At 35.0% G+C, this 20,501-nt stretch overlaps 1 protein-coding gene and 1 long non-coding RNA gene across 16 annotated transcripts in view; one reads left to right on the forward strand and one right to left on the reverse strand.

Annotated features, from left to right (window-relative positions):
- Positions 1–20,501, reverse strand: part of LOC141375883 (uncharacterized) — a 266,551-nt gene that overhangs the window by 85,126 nt on the left and 160,924 nt on the right. For 2 of the 6 annotated variants that reach the window (XR_012384686.1, XR_012384685.1), the window contains one exon: positions 10,710–13,127. The exons of 1 other annotated variant lie outside the window; for it this stretch is intronic. This is a non-coding gene — a long non-coding RNA (uncharacterized lncRNA). Of the gene's footprint in view, positions 1–10,709; positions 13,128–20,501 lie in introns of those variants that run through there. 3 more of the 6 variants (XR_012384682.1, XR_012384681.1, XR_012384683.1) reach the window with 2 other exon arrangements.
- iqsec2b (IQ motif and Sec7 domain ArfGEF 2b) overlaps positions 106–20,501 on the forward strand; it is a 176,056-nt gene continuing 155,660 nt past the window's right edge. For all 10 annotated transcript variants that reach the window (XM_068223170.2, XM_068223168.2, XM_068223171.2 and 7 more), the window contains exon 1: positions 106–1,766. In XM_068223170.2, the coding sequence (XP_068079271.1) occupies positions 1,324–1,766 (443 nt within the window). In that variant the 5' untranslated portion in view covers positions 106–1,323. The remainder of the gene's footprint in view (positions 1,767–20,501) is intronic.

A 20,501-nucleotide genomic window follows, 5' to 3' on the forward strand; every position in this document is an offset into this window, starting at 1 on the left:
ATTTGTTGAAATCTCTCTCTCTCTCTCTGTTGTGCGATGAAAAGATCTTGCGTGGGTTGCCTGTGTGACGAGCGCTGGAAAGACTAGTTTAACGCATCTCTGCTTGCCAGTTGCTGTTGGATCTGTCAGGTGAAAAAGGCGCGCACGAACCTGAGCATCCACGAGACCAAGAGCATCCGCGCGCAGAGCACTCGGTCACTTCGGGAATACAGAGGAGCGCGGAACTTTACAGCAGGTGGTGCATCTCGGTTTACGTCTAGGAAAAGTCCTGATGATGTGTGCAAGAATAGATAAAAGCAGTGACTCTTAAACGACGCTATCATTCAGATTGACGTCGAGGTTAATAAACAAACAAGACGCGCAATTTTTACGAAGGAAGCGGAGCGCAAGCGATGAACTGAAAGCTACCCGTTAAAAATGGGTTGAAGAAAAGAGAGGTGTAAGTAGGTTCTTTTTAACATGTGGAGCCATATGTGTCAGTTTTATTTTAAAAAGCATATTTGACAGATTATTTTGAAGAAGAGGAATAAGAAGGGCGCGCGCTCAGCGCGTGCAATTCTTTCATACTTTTAACGCTTTACTTAAAAATGCCTCCTTTGGTGCTTTATATAATGGCAGTTTATTGAAGTTGGACATTGCATATATGATTCAGCTTTATAGAATTTTACTTTTGTGCTAACGAAGAAAGCATTTTCTTCACTTTAATTTTACAGTATGTTGTCTCTGTCAAGCTATAGTGGATTTCAGGGATTGGATTTGTATCTTTTTGCTGCTGTTCCTCATTTTCCACTGTGCTACCTCAGCATGCGGGAATTGTGTGTAGCACAGCAAATCTCAAGATGACTGGATTTTGTAAAGACTGGGTTTGTGGAAACAGAAATGAACTTCAGATATCATTTCTTTAGACTTGTGTTTATGGTATAGTGTCAACACATGGACTGAAATGGATTTTTTGGTCAGTGAGCTCAGAACTGTTCATGCAATTCTTTTTCTTTCTATTACTTTTTCTGCATAGATTTTCTTTACAAACTTGAAGTACAATCACAGCTAATATAAAAAAGCTCTTGATCTTTGAACTCTTTTGCTGAAAACTGAAGTTATCCAACATTTTAACAGCTGGAAGGTTCACAGATGAAGATGCACTTGATGCCTGTAATAATGGTGCTCTAAATGTTCTTAGCTGTTGTTTTTCAAGTGTTGAGACTGAAGTTGAGATATATAGGATAAAGACAGCTCTATTAAGCTTCAACTTTTAGGCTCTATTGTTTTATCTCCCCCCCACTGAACCTCTCAGGTGGGGGGGGGGGAGGTAAGACCCAAACTATGGAGTCCAACCCAGACAGCCCAAGTCGGGCTGTGGAGTATCTTCTGGAGCTCAATAACATCATTGAGAACCAGGCCAAACTTCTAGACACCCAACGTAAACGCATTGAGGAGCTCGAGACGCAACTGGACCGGGTCAACCAGGAGAACCAGGACCTGCGGCATGACCGAACACCAACCGAGAACTCCACACAGATCCACAACTACAACCAGAGCTCGAAGCCGATCCAGCCGACATCTCTACCAAACCACAATGCTGGAGGTGTGCATCAGAACAGCAGCGGTAATGTCCCCTCATCCACGGTGCCTGGTCCAGCTCGCCGCACACACACGAGGCTGACCCGAGGCCTGTCATGTGGGTCGGCCCCTGTTGACAAAGATAGAGGCCGACTGGACCGGAATGACAGCTCTGGGACAAACAACACCTCCACCCTTTGGAAACAGTAAGTGCCTCATTCCTTTACTCACACTTTGTGAGGGCTGATGCGGGTTATTGGTTGTTTGGCCTTTTAAGGTAGCTTGCAGTATATGGTATTTGTGCTATCTATTTGTATTTATTTTTAGGGTATTGATTGGAATCTTGTTTCAAGAATATATCATACTTTGTGAAATCACACTAAACATGCACATGCACACATATACACACACACACACACACACACACACACACACACACACACACACACACACTTGAAGGCAAAATTATTAGCCCACTTTTGAACTCATAATTCTATTTCAAATGTTTCTCAAGTGCTGTTTAACACTGAGATTTTAACACATTTTTAAACATAATAGTTTTTCAAACTATTTTTTTTTAGTCTTTGACATAAAGACATAGTACATAAAGACATATTACAACGTACATACAAAGACTAGTACATAATATGTACTAGTTATCTTGCATTACACTTGTATCTAGCTTATAGTGCAGTTTAAAGGCTTAACTAGGTCACTTACAGAAAGTTAACTAGTCAAGTTAGTTAACAAGTAAGTTAGGTAAGTCAACGGTGGTTTGTTCTTTTTGAAATTGAAAAAAAAAATTAAAAAATCTTAAGAGTGCTAATATTATTGACCTTAACACATTTGTTAAATGTGGTTAAACTAAAAAAAGAAATCTATCTCCATAAGAAACAAATATCGGTCACACTTTACAATACGGTTCATTAGTTAATGTTAATTAATGCATTTACTAACATGAACCAACAATGAACAATGCATCTACTACTGTATTTGTTCATGCTAGTTAACGTTAGTTAATGAAAATACAGTTGTTCATTGTTAGTTCATGTTAACTCATGGTGCATTAACCAATGTTAACAAGCATGGATGTTAATAATGCATTAGTAAATGTTCAATTATGATTAATAAATGCTGTACAAGTGTTGTTCATGATTAGTTCATGTTAGTAAATGCATTAACTAATAAACCTTAATGTAAAGTGTTACCCAAATATATAATACGGTCAAAATTTCCATGGTCTGTCAAGCATCACTTGTTTGAAAAAGAATAAAAATTTAACATATACAGTACATACTAGGGATGTAACGATTCACAGTGAGCCAGTTAAAAATGTATTCAAATATGTGACTACTAAAACCAGTAGAAATGTTAAACGGATCACATTTTTTGAACAGAGAGGGCAATGAGTTTACAGGTGCAAACTCGCCATACCTGCACATCAGCGGCGTGCAAGAGGTGGGGCAGCAGACTTTACTAGACATTGTAAATGTGCACAGCTAATGCCAAAAACTTTTTTTAAAATGTCAAATCCCAGCACAGTCACAGTTTTAGAAAATATATTTCTATGGGGATGTAACGATTCACTGCGAAAATCAATTCAAATATGTGATGATTAAAACCGGTAGAAATGTTGAACAAATCGCGATACATCTTTTGAATAGAGGCGCAAACTCGATTTACCTGCACATCAGCGGCAAGCAAGAGCAAACTAAAATGACAGCGGTGAGGTGTGCCAGACAAAACACAAACTGTGTGCAAATACTGCAAAACCATCTTTACTTACACAAACAGAACAATGAATATGATGCACATAAACCGTCAGCACAGTGAAAAACTACTGTCACAGACGTCTATATTCAGAAAAACTATTAATAAGCGATGCAACAGTGTCATTCATTCATTCATTTTCTTGTCGGCTTAGTCCCTTTATTAATCCTGGGTTGCCACAACGGAATGAACCGCCAACTCATTCAGCAAGTCTTTACGCAGCAGATGCCCTTCTAGCCGCAACATAGACGCATGTCTTTGGACTGTGGGGGAAACCGGAGCATCCGGAGGAAACCCACGCAAATGCAGGGAGAACATGCAAACTCCACACAGAAACGCCAACGAACCAGCGACCTTCTTGCTGTGAGGCAACAGCACTACCTACTGTGCCACTGCTTCACCCGCGGTGCAACAGTGTTTTCATAGCAAAAGTGTGAAGATGTTTTTCAGACTGAAAGAGAATGTTGTGCTGTTACACAAGCAGGTGTTATATTATTTTTCCCTCTCCTTTTCAAATTAGTTGCATATTTTAATAATTTGCTTATTATTATTGAATATTTTAAAATGTTCAAGGTTACCTCGTCTTTCGTGTATCACATGATGCTCAGGGCCGGCGCATCCATAGAGGCGACCTAGGCGGCCGCCTAGGGCAGCAGTATAGAGAGGGCGGCATCCACATTATGTCCGCGACACCTCCCTCACCACCCACGTCTTCAGATATATTCGCGCATAGGCGACAGAATAGAGAGGGCGGCGTCAGTGACACCTCCATCAGCACCCGCGCATCCTCAGTTATATCCGTGCATAGGGCGGCAGAATAGAGGTCTGCAACACCTCACTTCATTTTCATAACCGGTCACTTTCGTTTTCACAATGGGGTTGAGGGTGGCGTGATCGTCCTCTGCCTAGAGCGGCAGTTCAGCTTGCTCCGGCCCTGCTTATGCTTATACTAATTAATTATACAAGTAACATTAGTTATTCACCTTCATGATCATGTTCAACTCTAGTCTCTATCCTACTATAAAGTCATTTTATAATCCAGGCGTGACCAACCCTGTTACTGGAGAGCCACCTTCTTGCAGATTTCAGTTGCAACCCAAATCAAACACACCTGCCTGTAATTATCAAGTGGTGTTAATTAATTGGTTCAGATGTGTTTGATATGGGATGCAACTGAAATCTGCAGGAAGGTGGCTCTCCAGGAACAAGGTTGGCCACCCCTGTTTTAATCAGTTTATTTATTTTTTTTTTTTAATGCCAGTGGCCAGTCCCCTGGAGCAAAGGGTCTATTGACCACCTCTGTACACACGGCACAGGCTTACCTCTCCACACCAGCCAATCTCAGTCCCCAGTGAATTTTATTTTTTTTTTTTCAGCAGGGGACAGATTGTAAATGTGCAAAGACCTCAGCTTATGCCAGAAAACAGATGTGCTGATGTTTCCTTTCGGAAATGTCAAATCCCAGCACAGTCACAGTTTTAGTTTGTTTATATTAATGAGTTTTCTATAGTTTGTATTGTTGTTTTTTATTTTTCTGTAATTTGCTTTTTAAATAGCAATTTAGTTATGGTACAAATACATATATATATATATATATATATATATATATATATATATATATATATATATATATATATATATATATATATTTTTTTTTTTTTTTTTTTTTTTTTTTTTTGCAAAAATGTGCAGCAAATAAAAAAAGAAAGGGCTCTTCACCTTAAATTTGTTTCAAATAGTTTGATTAAAAAATCATGTCTTAATCATATCTTGAGATTAGTATCGAATCATGAGTCAGGTGAATCGTTACACCCCTAACATATGCATACAGTTGAAGTCAGAATCATTAGCCCCTCTTTGAATATTTGTTCTTTTTTAAATATTTCTCAAATTATATTAAACAGAGCAAAGGAATTTTCACAGTATATCTGATAATATTTTTTTCTTCTGGAGAAAGTCTTACTTGTTTTATTTCGGCTAGAATAAAAGCAGTTTTTTTTTCTAAACACCATTTTAAGGGCAAAATTATTAGCCCCTTTAAGCTATATTTTTTCTGATTGTCTACAGAACAAACCATCATTATACAATAATTTGCCTAATTACCCTAACCTGCCTAGTTAACGTAATTAACCTAGTTAAGCCTTTAAATGTCACTTTAAGCTGTATAGAAGTGTCTTGAAAAATATGTAATCAAATTATATTTACTGTCATCATGGCAAAGATAAAATAAATCAGTTATTAAAACTATGTTTAGAAACGTGTTTAACAAATCTTCTCTCTGTTAAACAGTAATTGGGGAAAAAATAAACAGGGTGGCGATATATATATATATATATATATATATATATATATATATATATATATATATATATATATATATATATATATATATATTACTGTATATGTAAATAAATTACTATTCATTTTAACAATATTTTAATATTTTAATAGTAATAATAACAAAAAAATTTGTAATGACTTTGTTTGTGGAAATGTAGAAATACTAAAAGCTTCAGTTACTGCCAATCATTTTAATATATATTTGAAAGATTCAGGAATGAACATTAAGATGCAATTCATGCATATAACAGTGGTTTCTTTTTACATTCTTTGCTGGTGTTTGTCAGTTGTTAAGACTATATTTTACTTTTGGATTGATCTGTTGTTTTTGAGGGAGTCTCTGGAATTCAGCTGAACATCTTTCTTCATCATTATTTTAATTGCTTGTTTTCCTCGGGATTTACGCTTCCTTGTTTTAACATTTCTAAATAATCAAACACATGGAGTTTGTTGTTGTTGGGTGAAAGGTTAAGTATTCTGCAGATGTGTTTTTTCCCCCGCATCCTTGGGTGATCCAGGCGTCAACAAAAGCAGCATCTCCAGAGCGTCAGACCCAGCGTGAGTCTTCCTCTCTGCCTCATTGAGCTCAACACCGCTCCCCGGCTCATATAATTATGTTTGCTCGCTCATCGCCAGCAGCTGCACAACCCCTGTATTCTGTTCTCAAGTGTCTGGAGAGCTCTCAGATCGGTTCATCTTCTGCCTCGCTTTTCCTCGCTTGTCTGAAATGATGGACTAGAACAGTCCATCACTCTCCTTTCACAACGTTGAATAGTTGATTTTAGAAAATGGGTAAATAAAACTACTATAAAGCAGGCTGATTCGGGGACAAAGGTTTGGTGTTTCTCGAAAAAGTGCAGTGTGAAGTTCAGAGCTCAAATATTTGGACAAATGTTTCTTATCCACTGCTGTTTTTAATTAAGAGTATTTCTAGTGGGTTGTAGATTATCTTTGAAAGTTTTCAAGCAAGACTTTCCCAGCTTATTTTATCTAGATGTAAAGTAAACTCTATTGTATTTTTGCAGTAACTTACTGGCAGCACTGTTGCCATCAAGTTACTAAAACAGCAACTTTAAAGTAACTTACCTGTAAGTGTTTTGTACAGTAGCAGGGCCCTAAGTTAACTTTAAGTAAAATAGCCTTGTCGCCCTTGACCACATTTTAATTTGACAGTTTTTACAGGACTTCTACTGTAATTTATTTACATTTTACACTAGCAGTGCAAAACCTTTATTTATAGTTTTTAATAATGAATTGAATAAATCCCAAACAAGTGACATGTTCAACAGTGTTTTTATTATTCATTGTCATTGTATGCATTTTAAGTTTTTAAAAAAGGTAATTTTCATTCATCAATCTATTAAAAATGCACTTTAATCGTCGTATAAATTTTGTAAAATGAATCTTCTCATTTTTCCCTTTACATTAGCGTACTTGATTACTTTGATTACAGTAGAATATCGCAACTTCCTAATATGCAGCAAGTTACTGTAAAAGTTTTCAATTTAGTCACTATGCGGTGCATATTACAGTAGTGTACTGTAAACACTGTATGGTATTTTACTGGGCATTTTTGCAGTAAGTAACTGTAAAATTGCGGTAAAGTCTAACAGTGTAATAGAATTTAGACCCCCTCATTTTTTGCGATCTCGCAATCACTGAATTTAACGCAAAATCAACAAAAAGTTCTGCAAAATTCTTATTGTAAATGCAAAATAATCGCAAGAAAAAATTATAAAACATCCTATTCCAAACCATATAATCAAATTATTTTTATTTCAGCGTGCAATTAATTGTTTTACATGACTTACAAATGTTGCATACACAGCGCACGTGATGTATTTGAGGGCCTCTCGAAAAATGACGTCTCATCTGCGTCCTCACAATCATTGGTATTATGCTGTACGTAAAATCGATAAACGTTTTTGTTGAATACTTTCCCTGCAGTTAATGAGAGAAAACGCTTCCCTGCCATTGACGAGTTTTACAGCAATTTGTGTTTTATGTGTATTATAGCCCTGACGCATGTCCTGAGTGAGGTACCTGATGTCAGATGCTCCAGGGAGTGAAATCTGAGAGAGAGAAAAATCTAGGACAAAAATAAGAGTTATACAACCTTCCTTTGGATTAATCCCAACCATTTTAGATCTGTTTTAAACAGAACAGATCTGTTCACACCATTTTAGATCTGTTTGTGTGGACAAGAGAGCAAAATAAAGAAGCTTTATTTTTATGATTTGTGTCAGATTGCACATCTAACATAGTAGTCTGCCTAATATGGTAATTTATATTTATAGTATATATATATTTTTTTGTTTATCGCAAACTTGTCCGCAAATTTCTGGGAATTACCACCACAACATCAGTCATTTTTAACACAAGAAATAAAAATAAAAAAATCACAGAAAATTGTGAAAAACTAGAGGGGGGATTTTTTAAAACTTTAAATATTAATATCGCAAATTCCTAATATGCAGTAAAGTTACTGTAAAAGTTTTTAATTTAGCCACAATGTAGTGCATATTACAGTAGTCAACTGTAAAGACTGTATGTGGTATTTTACTGGGCTTTCTTGCAGTAAATAACTGTAAACTTGTAATAGAATTGATTTAAATTATCTAAATATTTTGTAGATTGATTGATCTTTGTTTGACAGAACAACTTTTTTTACGCAACAAAATGACAAAGTAATTTGATTGTTCAAACATTTTTTAAATTAAATAGGAGTTATAAAACTGATGTTCATCACTGATGGTGTTGTGGATTGCTTTTAGTTTTGTGTTATTGTTAACATGTGGCCCACCCAGGGCTTTTAAAATTAACACTTGTCATTGCCAAATGCAATATGTACGTGTGTTACTCAACCGTTGGCTGGTAACTGTTTTTAAGTACCACTAATAATGCCTCAGAATGTGACTTGATTTAGCATAATTTAAAAACTGTATTGTAATAATACAAATGTCTAATCTGATGCACCGCAGTGATCTCTTCACTTGAGCAGCTCATGTTTTTAGTATTTAGGATCTCTTGATTCTAAGTAAACATGAACTCCAACATTACTCTAATTCTCTGGGCACAAACAGTTCCTTTGTATAATTAGCACTTCCTAACCAGAATTGAAGTTTCTATGCTTTTGTTTAGGATTGGAATATGTATAACAGTAGTGAATCTAAAAAAAATAAAAAATTAATAAATATTATATTTAGCATAAACAAGCTCTAAATATAACATTGAAAAGCCAGATTACAAAGAGAAACTATAAAGAACAAACAGTTCTGATGCCAAAAAGAAAGTATTAGATTTTATTATTAGATTGGATTTTTTTGCTTGTCAATAACCTTTTTTAAAAAAAAAGTATTTATTTTTTTTATTTGTCTAAGTTGATTTTTATATAAAAAATATATTTAGAAATTATAATAGAATTGCTTTAAGTTTAGAGCCACAGAGGACAAACTTTAAAACATAAACCCCTTTCACACAGTGTTACCAGTAAATATCCGGGAAATTTCCGGAAAGTCTTTACCGGCAAATTTAAAAAACGCTGTTCACACTCCACACAGGCAAGGACATTACGTTTAATATTACTGGAAAAGAGCATTCACACATTCAATCTTATCGATAATTATTTATACAGTTGGCATTAAGAAGGAACAGAGAAACATTATCTGACTAACATCTAGCAGCTAAATGTGTCTGGAAAAATATTCAACGGCTCTTATCTTCATAAACAGCGCAGATGTGAATGTTTGGCTTAAGTAGACGTCTCACATCAGTGCATTCTAGATGTGAACACGCTCTTTCCAGCAATCTTCCTTCTGCGTTCACACAGAGCAGCAGTCCGGGAAAATACTGGTAATGTTACAACTTCTCTTTCTGGAAAATTGCCGGAACGAATTTACCGGTACTTTCAATAAAGGGGCTGTTCACACAAACAGACCTTTCTGGAAAATTGCCGGTAATTATCTGGAAAGGTCTGTATGTGTGAAAGGGGCTATGGCTCATTTCATCAATCATTTGCAACATTTCACTTTCATTCAGATTCCACATTCGCAAAACACAAGCTACGAGTGACATACTGTATAATTGTGCTGTCGTCAGTGTCCATGCATCACATTAACGCCACCCTGTTGACCTTCTGTAGTGATTCTGAAGAAGTGGCACTGTGCCATGTCTACAATGACTCAAGGTTTCACTTTGAGAAGCGACAAGAATTTGAACAGTGGACATTGGACAACAAGTACAGTGCCGTGTTCCACATGTTTAAAATTTTAATTTTGTCCAAACTCAACAAATTAAGCAGCATACAATAATGTACCTGTCAACATTTTTTTTCTGTTCCTAGCTTGTAGCCACATAGGCCTACACTGTTGTGATTTAATTTAAATACAGACTCAATTCAGAATTGCGAGAGAAAGAATTGCAGTGCATTGATAAATCTGTATCTCCCACCCCTAATGTCCTCATAGGTTTCCTCTAGTTTCCCCCACAGTCCAAAGATATGTGGGATTGTTCAATTAGAAAAACTCAATTGGCAGTAGTGTATAAACTCTGTGATGGTGTGTGTGCGTGTTTTAAACACAATCTCAAAGCTATTCGTAACTTTGTATTATTTATTTAGTGGCTAATCCGTATGAATTCGTACAAACTTATTCATACAATTTAGTATAATTTGCTCATCCCCCAATGATAGTTGGGATCAGGGGTGGGGTTGGGCCTTCTCTTTAAAATCTACTTATGTACTTATATAGCTCATTTATCATGTATGGCTATACAACCAAAGCGCTTCACAATCATGTGGGTGGTCTCTTCACACCAATACCAGTAAGCAGCATCCACTTGGATGATGTGACGGCAGCCACAGGACAACGGCGCCCGTGCACTCACCACACACCAGCTATTGGTGGAGCGGAGAGCCAGTAGCTATTTTTCCATTCACCTATTTTTATGCGCATTTTGCATATGCACATAAAACCCGTTGATGGAAATGCTGTGATGCGCATAAATTTAGAAAATGCACATAAAAAACTTATACGCATTACCGAGTGGCATAAACTTTTTATTCGATAAGAAAAGATGCGCATAAACTAATAGGAAAACACTTTTACCGCACAAATTACAGCATGAGCAGTAAAAAAAAGGTCATGTGATTCTGTTATTAGAGATCATGTGATGAAAAAAATGTGTGTAAATGGACAAACCAGCAGGCTGAGCACACTGTAAACCATCTGAAATGTTGTTTTGTTCATTCTAAAATGCTTTACCGTTTAAGTATTAGTGTTATTATAATAAATTAGTATAATATATTATTAATGACCTCCAGAATCAAGAGCGACATTGTGCGTTCACTACGTGTCAGGATTGCTTTCTAAGGTGCAAGTCATTTATTAGATAAAGAAAAGATTGACACAGCTTCTCCTACAGGCGCAAATTCTGTTTTTACTGTTGATATTTGGCGCCAGTTAATCAGAAAGTGACGATTTTGTTTGCTTTGATGGAAACGCTGCTTTATTCACACGTCTTTTATGCGATAATCCAGTTTTGCGCATAAAGTTCATTCGCATTTTGGATGGAAACATAGCTAGTGATAGAGCCAATTCGGTGGATGACTCGTATGAATTTGTATGAATTAGCCAGTTAACTGACAAAACAAAATATACAGTAGTTACGTTTCCATCACTGGGGGTCGCATGGGTTAGTGGCTGGGTTCTGGGCAGGAAGAGCATCTGCCAGTAAAACATATGCCAGATTAATTAGCAGTTCATTCTGCTGTGGCAACCTCTGATAAAAGGGAACAAGACAGGACACAGCAACAATACTGGAAATCAGGATATTTGGGATCATATGACTCAGAAATCTCAAATGATTTAAATGGCTCAGATGAGTCAGATGGGCTGGAGAGGACTAGCAGAAATTCAGGAGAATGAGAGTTAGATGGAGAACCAGTGGAGACCCAGTAGATGAAGAACATGTGTGGGAGGGTTGGGCAGAATCGGTAGCAACAGAGCCAATATTCAATGTCAAAATAAGGCCTTATTTTCTCAGAGTCCAAGGAATAGTTCACACACAAATGAAAATTCTGCCATCATTTACTCACCTTTCACTTGTTCCAAACCCATTTAAGTTTCTTTCTTCTGTTCAACACAGAAGTTATGGAAACATGTAACCACTGACTTCCATATGTTACCTGGTCAGCAAAATGAGTCTCAGAGACCCACATTTCAAAACTGAGATATTTTGTTATCAGTATAAAGAGGAGAGGAGCTCTAAAAAGAAATTCATACCTTAAAAGGTTTTGAAGATATGCTCATTTGAAGTATAGTTGTCTGCCCTCTTGATTTGATTTATTTATTTTCAAACAGAAATATCATACATAAAATATCTTCAACAACAAAAAATTAACTTTAAAATAGTCGAAAATGGAGCGGGATGAAGCACAAGCTGCCATCTTTTTACAATTGAAAACCTGAGATGTTTTTTTTGCTGATATCCTTCAAAATCCATTGCATTTAAAGGGATAAACTATTTATTTTAAAGATTAATTTGAAAAGTTCAAATGCGAAAGCCTTAAAGTGCCACCTGAAATTTTATTCTAATATTAGCATTTTTTTCAGGCTCCTATACAGTATCTTGATTCAGTAATTTCACTTTTATGGAAAACAACATGTTATTTTCATCTCTTTTAACATGAAATAACTGAACATAAATGTAAGATGCTAAGAAAAAAATGCTCACTGTAGAAGACAATTCCTGATGGCGCTAATTCCAGATGGTTTTTGCATCTGAACTTTTCACTTGTACATTTATATAAATGCTATAAACTATTAAGTCAACTTTAAAAATCATTTAAATGCTTTTACTCAATGATCTGGACTACAAGACACTGTGATATCATTTTCAATGTCTGTTTTGTGAAATTAGCTATTGTAATTGTTTTCTCACATTTTTGGCCTGTATCTTAAAATAGAACGGTGTGACTTCTGACTCATTTCGCCAGATCGAGTCACATACAGTATGTGTTTTCCTACTACAGAAGTCAGTGGTTACAGGATTTAGCATTCTTCAAAATGTTTTCTTTTGTGTTCAACAGAAGAAAGAACTCAAAGGTTTAATGTGAGTAAAACTAAATTTCGGATGAACTATCCCTTTAATGTCCAGTCCACCTGATGCTCTGGAGTGTTGTCTCAGGGTCTGGAGTGTGGAGTTTGTGGGCATCATCATCCGCTGGTCTGATGGTAAGGGGGATCTGTTGTTCACCAGCAGCCACTCCACAAATCCAGAAACATTCTTCCCAGGAACATCTCTAAATGACTGCGCTTTGTATTCGTTGTTAAGGCTGCTATTGTAGAATGTGCAGAGTGTGTCCTCCGGGTAGTTGGCGTAATAAGCAACTTCCAGGAATAGTCTAGTATGGTCTCTAAGAGATCGCTCCCTCTTCTCCAGCAGGAGGGGGTGAGCTGCTGTTATTCATATAACAAAGAAAGAAAGAAAAAAAGCTCATTTGCCCTTAATTATTATATCAATAAGATTATATTCTATCAAGAGATGGCAAAAGTACACAAATCCTTTACTTAAGTAGCCTACATATACTCATGTTTAAAATGACTCCAGTAAAAGTTGAAGTACTGACTACTACATATATACAATGTCTTACATTTTACACTGAATTCTGTCCAAAACATATTGCATTTTTTTTTATTTTATATTTTCATATTTTTTATTGAATATATTAAAAACAAATTGTTTATTGTTTTAGCAGCTCTCATACATTAGCTGTTATTTTAGTGTTTGTTTCCTCAGGGTATTGTGGATTGTTGATACTTTTATTCTACGCTGAAAGCTACATACACGGGCATAACTACAACTTCCAAAACATGGATGATCTTTTATACACATGATAAATTCAGAATCTTTTGCATAATATTTTTATTCATTATTGCCCATATAGATACTTTGGTTGTTGTAAACATTTGCTAAAAATGAATGAAAGATTAATATGTAAAATCATAGTCAATAAAAAATGTTTAAAAAAAAAATGTTAAACAGTATAAATTCTCTATTAGGAAATAGGGGAATCAATCTAAATGCATAAAACTTTAATTAAGTATTTGATTGTTTAAGTACTAAATGTACAAATCTTTACAAAAAAGCCCTTTTTTGTGGTATTAGATCAAAAGACCAGAGAAATCCCATGCAGTATGATCCAGAAGTGAATGAAAAACTAACCTTAATCATTTGTGTGGCATATTTTTTTAACTGGAATTAAAAAACTGGAATTAGGTAAACTCTCTCTTGTTTACCTGTGATTGAGCAAAATGTGTATTAACGTGTAAAGAGGGCAGCACCAGTCATGTTAAATTCGCCATCTCCCTTTGTCTCATCTGCTTAGTCATCCTTCTCATAGTAATCATAAACTAGCCCATGTATGGTGCATGATAGCTTTGGTTGAAATAGTCGTGCACTGCAGTCGACGCACAGTGAAGAAAATAGACTGACTCCATCAAAGAGGCGCTCAAACTGGGAATGACAAGAAATAATATCGCTCGCAGCACCAACTACATGAAGACTAAAATAACGAGTCTAATTTAAAAGTGTAAGGAGCAGAAAGTACAGATTGTTGTGTAAAAATGTAAGGAGTAAAAGTAAAAAGTAGTCAAAAAATAAGTAGTGGAGTAAAGTATTGATAACAGAAAAACCTACTTAAGTATAACAAAGTATTTGTACTTAGCTTCTTCCCATATTTGATTCTACCAATATTCTTAAAATCAGAGAGCCTTTAATAGTAAAACAGCAACAAGAATGAGAATCAATACATATGTTAACATGAATACGTTTTTTTTATCCAACTATATATATCAATTCTTTAACAACTATTGATCTTATTCTTCCCGTATAAGTGGGTGTGCAGCCATCAGAATCTTTTTGGCTCGAGACTTCTGCTCTCATTCACTTCCATTGAATTTTAGAGGTTGAAAACAGCTCTTTATGCTGATGTTGCAAACTGATAACTTCTTATTGTATTATTCAAATTTTGATCTATAGTCATAAATACACTTGTTTATAGAGCAAGCAATTCGTCCGTTTTTTTGCCATTAATTATTCCAAGTCACTTCACCCATAGGCAAATTAATAATTTCGAAACCAGTTGTAAAAACAAGCGCACTTCCATTTTGCATCAGGTCAATAGTAGGAAGACTTTTGTTATGAGAGTATAAAATGTAACATAAGAGAGTGTACAATGTAGTATAAAATGTCTTTTCTGTGAGCATCTCTGTGGGATTTTAGTGTTGTCAACAAAGAAAAGCATTTCAAAAGAGAAGTTTAACAGTGGTTTCCTTTTTAAAGTAAAAGCCACCAAATGATTAAATGATGAAACTGTTTCAAAAGGAAATGTGCTTGCAAATCAGATATGCCAGAGGAATGATATTACATGTGGGTTATGAGGCAAAATGCAATAAGAAGTTATTGACTGGGTGATGTTTATGCCACTTCTTTGTGCTACACTGTAAAAAATGCAGGGTTCCACTCAATAAAAAAAAAGACTTTTGCTGATTGTTCAAACTAGTTATTTAACTCTATTTAACTTCTTCAACTTTAGAGTTAAAACAACACAATTCTTACATTTTGGGGGGTGCAACTTAATTGTTTCATGTTAAAAGGCACACACGTACAGTTGAAGTAAAAATTATTTATCCCCCTGAATTATTAGCCCCTTTTTATTTTATCTCCCAATTTCTGTTTAATGGACATTTCTTATCATAGATAAATAGTTTTAATAACTCATTTCTAATAACTGATTTATTTTATCTTTGCCATGATGATGACAGTAAATAATATTTGACTAGATATTTTTCAAGACCCTTCTATACAGCTTTAAGTGGAATTTAAAGGCATAACTAAGTTAACTAGGCAGGTTAGGGTAATAAGGCAAGTTATTTTATAATGATGGTTTGTTCTCTAGACTATCGAAAAAATATTGCTTAAAGGAGCTAATAATTTTGACCTTAAAATTGTGTTTAAAAAATTAAAAACTGCTTTTATTCTAGATGAAATAAAACAAATAAGCCTTTTTCCAGAAGAAAAAAATATTATCAGACACACTGTGAAAATTTCCTTGCTCTGTTAAACATCATTTGGGAAATATTTAAAAAAGGAAAAAAAAAAATAAATAGGGGGGCTAATAATTCCGATTCAACTGTATTTTACCCTTTTGTCTAGATTTAAGATTTTAAAGTCTTTAAGATTTAAGTCATTTGTGTCTCAAGAAAGTGTCTGTAAAGTTTCAGCTCAAATCACCCATCACATTGTTTATTATACCTTTTAGAATATTGGAATTTTCTGCTCTGAACACAAGCTGTTTTTGTTGCATGTGCTTGTTTACTTTACTTTACATTCTTTATTGTCCACAAGTGGAAATTTATCTTTGGCTTCACCACACAACCACATCAGCGTTTACATTACACACATCACAGAAAAAACATTCAACACAAATACATACAACGTCGTCACATATATCAAATTAAAAAACACAATTTAAAACCCTACACATAATTAAAACCCAGTATTTAAAATTCTAATGGCACTTGGCACAAAGGACATTTGATACACATTTTTCTTTACTTGAGGTTGCCTAAAACGTCTTTTTGATGGCAAGAGCTGAAATTTGATATTTAAGGGATGGGAACAATCTTCAACAATGATGTGTGCTTTCTGTCTAATTCTCATTGAATAAATTTCATTTGGTTGTTTTTGCGCTTTACCTACAATTGTACTGCCAATTTTTACTACTCTACACAGTTTTTGCTTTTCCTTCATTGGCAACAGTCCATACCATGCTATCATGTTAAAACTCACAACAAACTTGTTGCCCACCGTTCTTACATGCCTGTCAGAGTGTGCCTCAATCTCCGCCTTGGCTGCTTCAGATAAACAGCACAGTGAAAGACATGAAGAAAGCAGATCTCATGTAACGTTTGTGAGAGATACTACAGTAAGAACTTTTCCAAGGATTATTTGATGTATTTGTTGTGGAGTTAATTCAAGCCTTTTTGCAACGATGAGTCACACAATATTGCAAATTTTACGCACACAACACACACACAGCGGACACATGCATTTAACTCTGCACTTTGTTTTTCTCGACAAATGTGACAGGATACATGCTAATATCCACAGCTGTATAGACATCCATTATGTTAATGTACAAAATAAGCCTGATTTAACCTCCACAAACCGGGATTCAAGCGACTTATTTTATACTTGTACTGACATGCGGCTGTGGTGATGAATTACAGCGATTTTACTTTAATACAAACATGCACTGTTTTATAAATGTTTTAACCTTGTAAAACTCATTCTTGATCACATTTGATAATGATTGATGATCACAGAGAGCTGAACAGATCTTTAAATCCCAGTTGCTCTGCACATTACCTGTCTTGTTTATAAGATTATATGCTTTACTACAGTGACATGTTAATATGCGCCTGTTAATCAATTCACAATTCAATTCATTGTTTTAATTTTAAATTTACTTAAAATTAAAACAATTAAGTTGTCCTTAAAAATCTCAAGAATTTTGCTGTTACTTTTTATCAGCAAACTATCTTTTTTGAGTGTAGTTACCAGCCTTAAACATATTTATTATTAAATATGTATTACAGTTATGAAAAAGAGAGAATAATTTTTTAGCAGAATTAATTTGGTTGCAGTTACAGGCAAATGGCTTTAACTGACTCTGTCTCTCTCTCTCTCTCTCTCTCTCTCTCTCTCTGCATCCTCCTCCTCCTCTTTTCCTCCCTCCCATGGGGCTGTTAGTCATTAGTAAGGAACACATATTAGTTATTTATGTGGGTGCAGGACTGTGCTGATTGGCTGGGCAGTTTGTTCCAGTACTGCTGAGATCATAGCGGAGGCAGCAAATGAAAACGCTTCCATTTCTATCTTGATTTCTTGGAGATCCTCTAATTAGCTCCTTCACTGTGCTTTTAATTATACTTGTGCGCCGCCGTTTAGCACAATGACCTCAGATTTATGACTCTATGAGCACTTTTAAACCTTTTATAATAGCTCTGCTCACTAAAGCTATCCATGATATGGGATGTAACTGCACAGTATTACATTTTACTAGATTTTTATTTCTATTCTATTCTGTTTTTTTTTTTTTTACAGTTAAAGACTTGAATAAGTATTGTTTTATAAATATAAATCTGATATTATAATACTGGGTAGACTATCTATTGTAAAAACAGATCCAGATAATTGTGTATTATCCATCTAGATTTCTGCAGGTTGCCATTAGACTTTATAGGGTTGATAGGGAGCAGTTATTTGTGGGTCAATCATAAAAAGTCATAACGTTGCATTCACTGCATGAATAATATGAATATTGATTTTCATTAGTAAGGTTTTTATGTCCTATTGACTTTTTTCTTGTTTGTTTTTGAATGTATTCTTTTATTTTTAGGTCTAGCACTTGTAATATGTCAGAATAAATGTATTTTAATTAGTTATTTACCTTAAATTGGCTACAATTATGTACGCAAATTATTTAAAAACATTGATGTAAACTATACATCCCAATGATCTCCATGATCTGATCCAGAAGGCTCTGGAACACATGCGCTGTGCAGTGTTGACATGCATTAGTCTGCACTTATTTTAATAAATGTATGATTCATTCAGTCATTGATTTTCTTTTCAGCTTAGACCCTTTATTAATCAGGGGTCGTCACAGCGAAATGAATCACCAACTTATCCAGCATATGTTTTACGTAGCAGATGCCCTTCCAGCTGCAACCCAACAATGGGAAACACCCATACACTCCTGCATTCACACACATACACTACAGCCAATTTAGCATACTCAATTCACCTATACCACTTGTCTTTGGACTGAAGAAAACCGGAGCACCCAGAGGAAATCCACACGAACACGAGGAGAACATGCAAACTCCACACAGAAATGCCAACTGACTCGGGGCTCGAACTGGCCACCTTCTTACTGTGAGGCTATCGTACTACTGCGCCACCCTAAATGCATGATAAAGCATGTAAAATATATTTTGATTAGGCTGCTTAAAAAGGCTAATTATTTTAGAAATGCATTGTAAAAAATAAGTTTAGATCATTAAAGTTTAGAACATTAAGAAATAATAATAATAATGTTAAAAGGTTGCCGAAAACAACATACACATACAACAACATGCACATACACACACATACACAAAATATATGGGAATGGACTGTTTTAGAGACTATTGCCTGTTAAAAAACCTTAAATTTATGTTGAACCTAATCTTTCTTAAACACTAAGGGCTCTATTTTAATGGTCTAGACGCAAAGTCTAAAGTGTATGTTGCGAAAGCATTAAAGGCGTGTCCGAATACACTTTCGCTATTTTAATGACGCATGGTCTAACAGTGTTGTGCTTGTTCTCTTAATGAGTTATGGGTTTGTTTTGAGTATAACATGCACTAAACCAATCAGGGTCTCATCTCACATTCCCTTTAAGAGTCAGTTGCATCACGCCATGGTGCATTTGTTATTTACATGGTGGACTTTGTAAGTGGAAAATCTGAATGCTTTACTAGCGAGAAAACAGTTAAAAAGACCACATACAGTGCACGGATAAAGAACAAGCCTCCTCCAATCGGATTCCTTACTTTCTCTCTACTTTACTTTTACTCCTATACTTTTGTGGATAAGGAAACAGTGTTGTACGCACTCCACTTAAGACATCCATTAGTCTACATATTTAATTTTGTTTGTTAAGTGCAAAGATTTTTTTTCTAACTATTTCTAAATTCAGTTCTAATTTCCAGCAAACGAATAAATTAACAATAATAACGAAGTGTGATCAAAAAACCAATCCAAACACGCATCCTATTCTTATGCCCCATATGGTGATGCAACAGATGGACAAATCTAAGCTTGTTTTTAATAAAACAAATGTACATTTGCATATAATAAAACTTGACCACTACTAATAATAAAATTATGAAAATGCAAATTGTCATGAATAAACTGAAAAAAGTCCTCCAAGATGAGGCATGGAGGTAGTGTTTTTTCTATATGTATTAAATAATAATTTTTGTAATATATTAATCCTTTATTTTTTTCATATGTAAAGATATTTGTGTATTGCTGTACATCCTGTGTGTATTAATGTATGTGTAAGCTTTATGACCTGCTTTTAGGTTGTCAATTGCGCAGTCTATTTAAGTTTCTCAAAATAACAATGCACCAACAACGTGCCCTAACACACCTCCTTTATAGATCAGCACAACCATGAGTCCACAAAGTGGCACAAATGGGTTTGTTATTAACCAACACAGCGCAAAATGTGAAAATTACTGTTGCGTTGTTCTGAAAATAGCAACAAATCCCTCCAAACACGTCTTGGGCCTTATTCTGCTGGGTGTATGACAGGGCCCTAAAGTTTTAGTCCGAATGTACAGTGCTCAGCATAAATGAGTACACCCTCTTTTGAAAAAAAAAAAATTAAACATATTCTTTTGAAAAAATAATTATTATTTTTTTAATTTATATTTATATTTTGGTGCATTTAAACAAAACTTTTATTATTATTATTATTAAGCAGTCCATTCCATTAAAATAGTGTATGGTCACCTAACATAGCACAAATATATTATGGCAAAGGATCCTTTAGCAAATACAAATTTAAAAGTTCTGCGAAAGATGTGCGAATTTATGCTGAGCACTGCGTATAAAACAAAAGTACATTTAATTAGATCTTCAATTGGATTCAATTAATTCAGATCGGTGCATGTACACATAGCCATTGCTAATTTTTTCTGGTTTGAATTTCATAT

Source organism: Danio rerio, chromosome 8 (genome assembly GCF_049306965.1).
Source record: "Danio rerio strain Tuebingen ecotype United States chromosome 8, GRCz12tu, whole genome shotgun sequence".
Classification (NCBI taxonomy): Eukaryota; Metazoa; Chordata; class Actinopteri; order Cypriniformes; family Danionidae; genus Danio; species Danio rerio.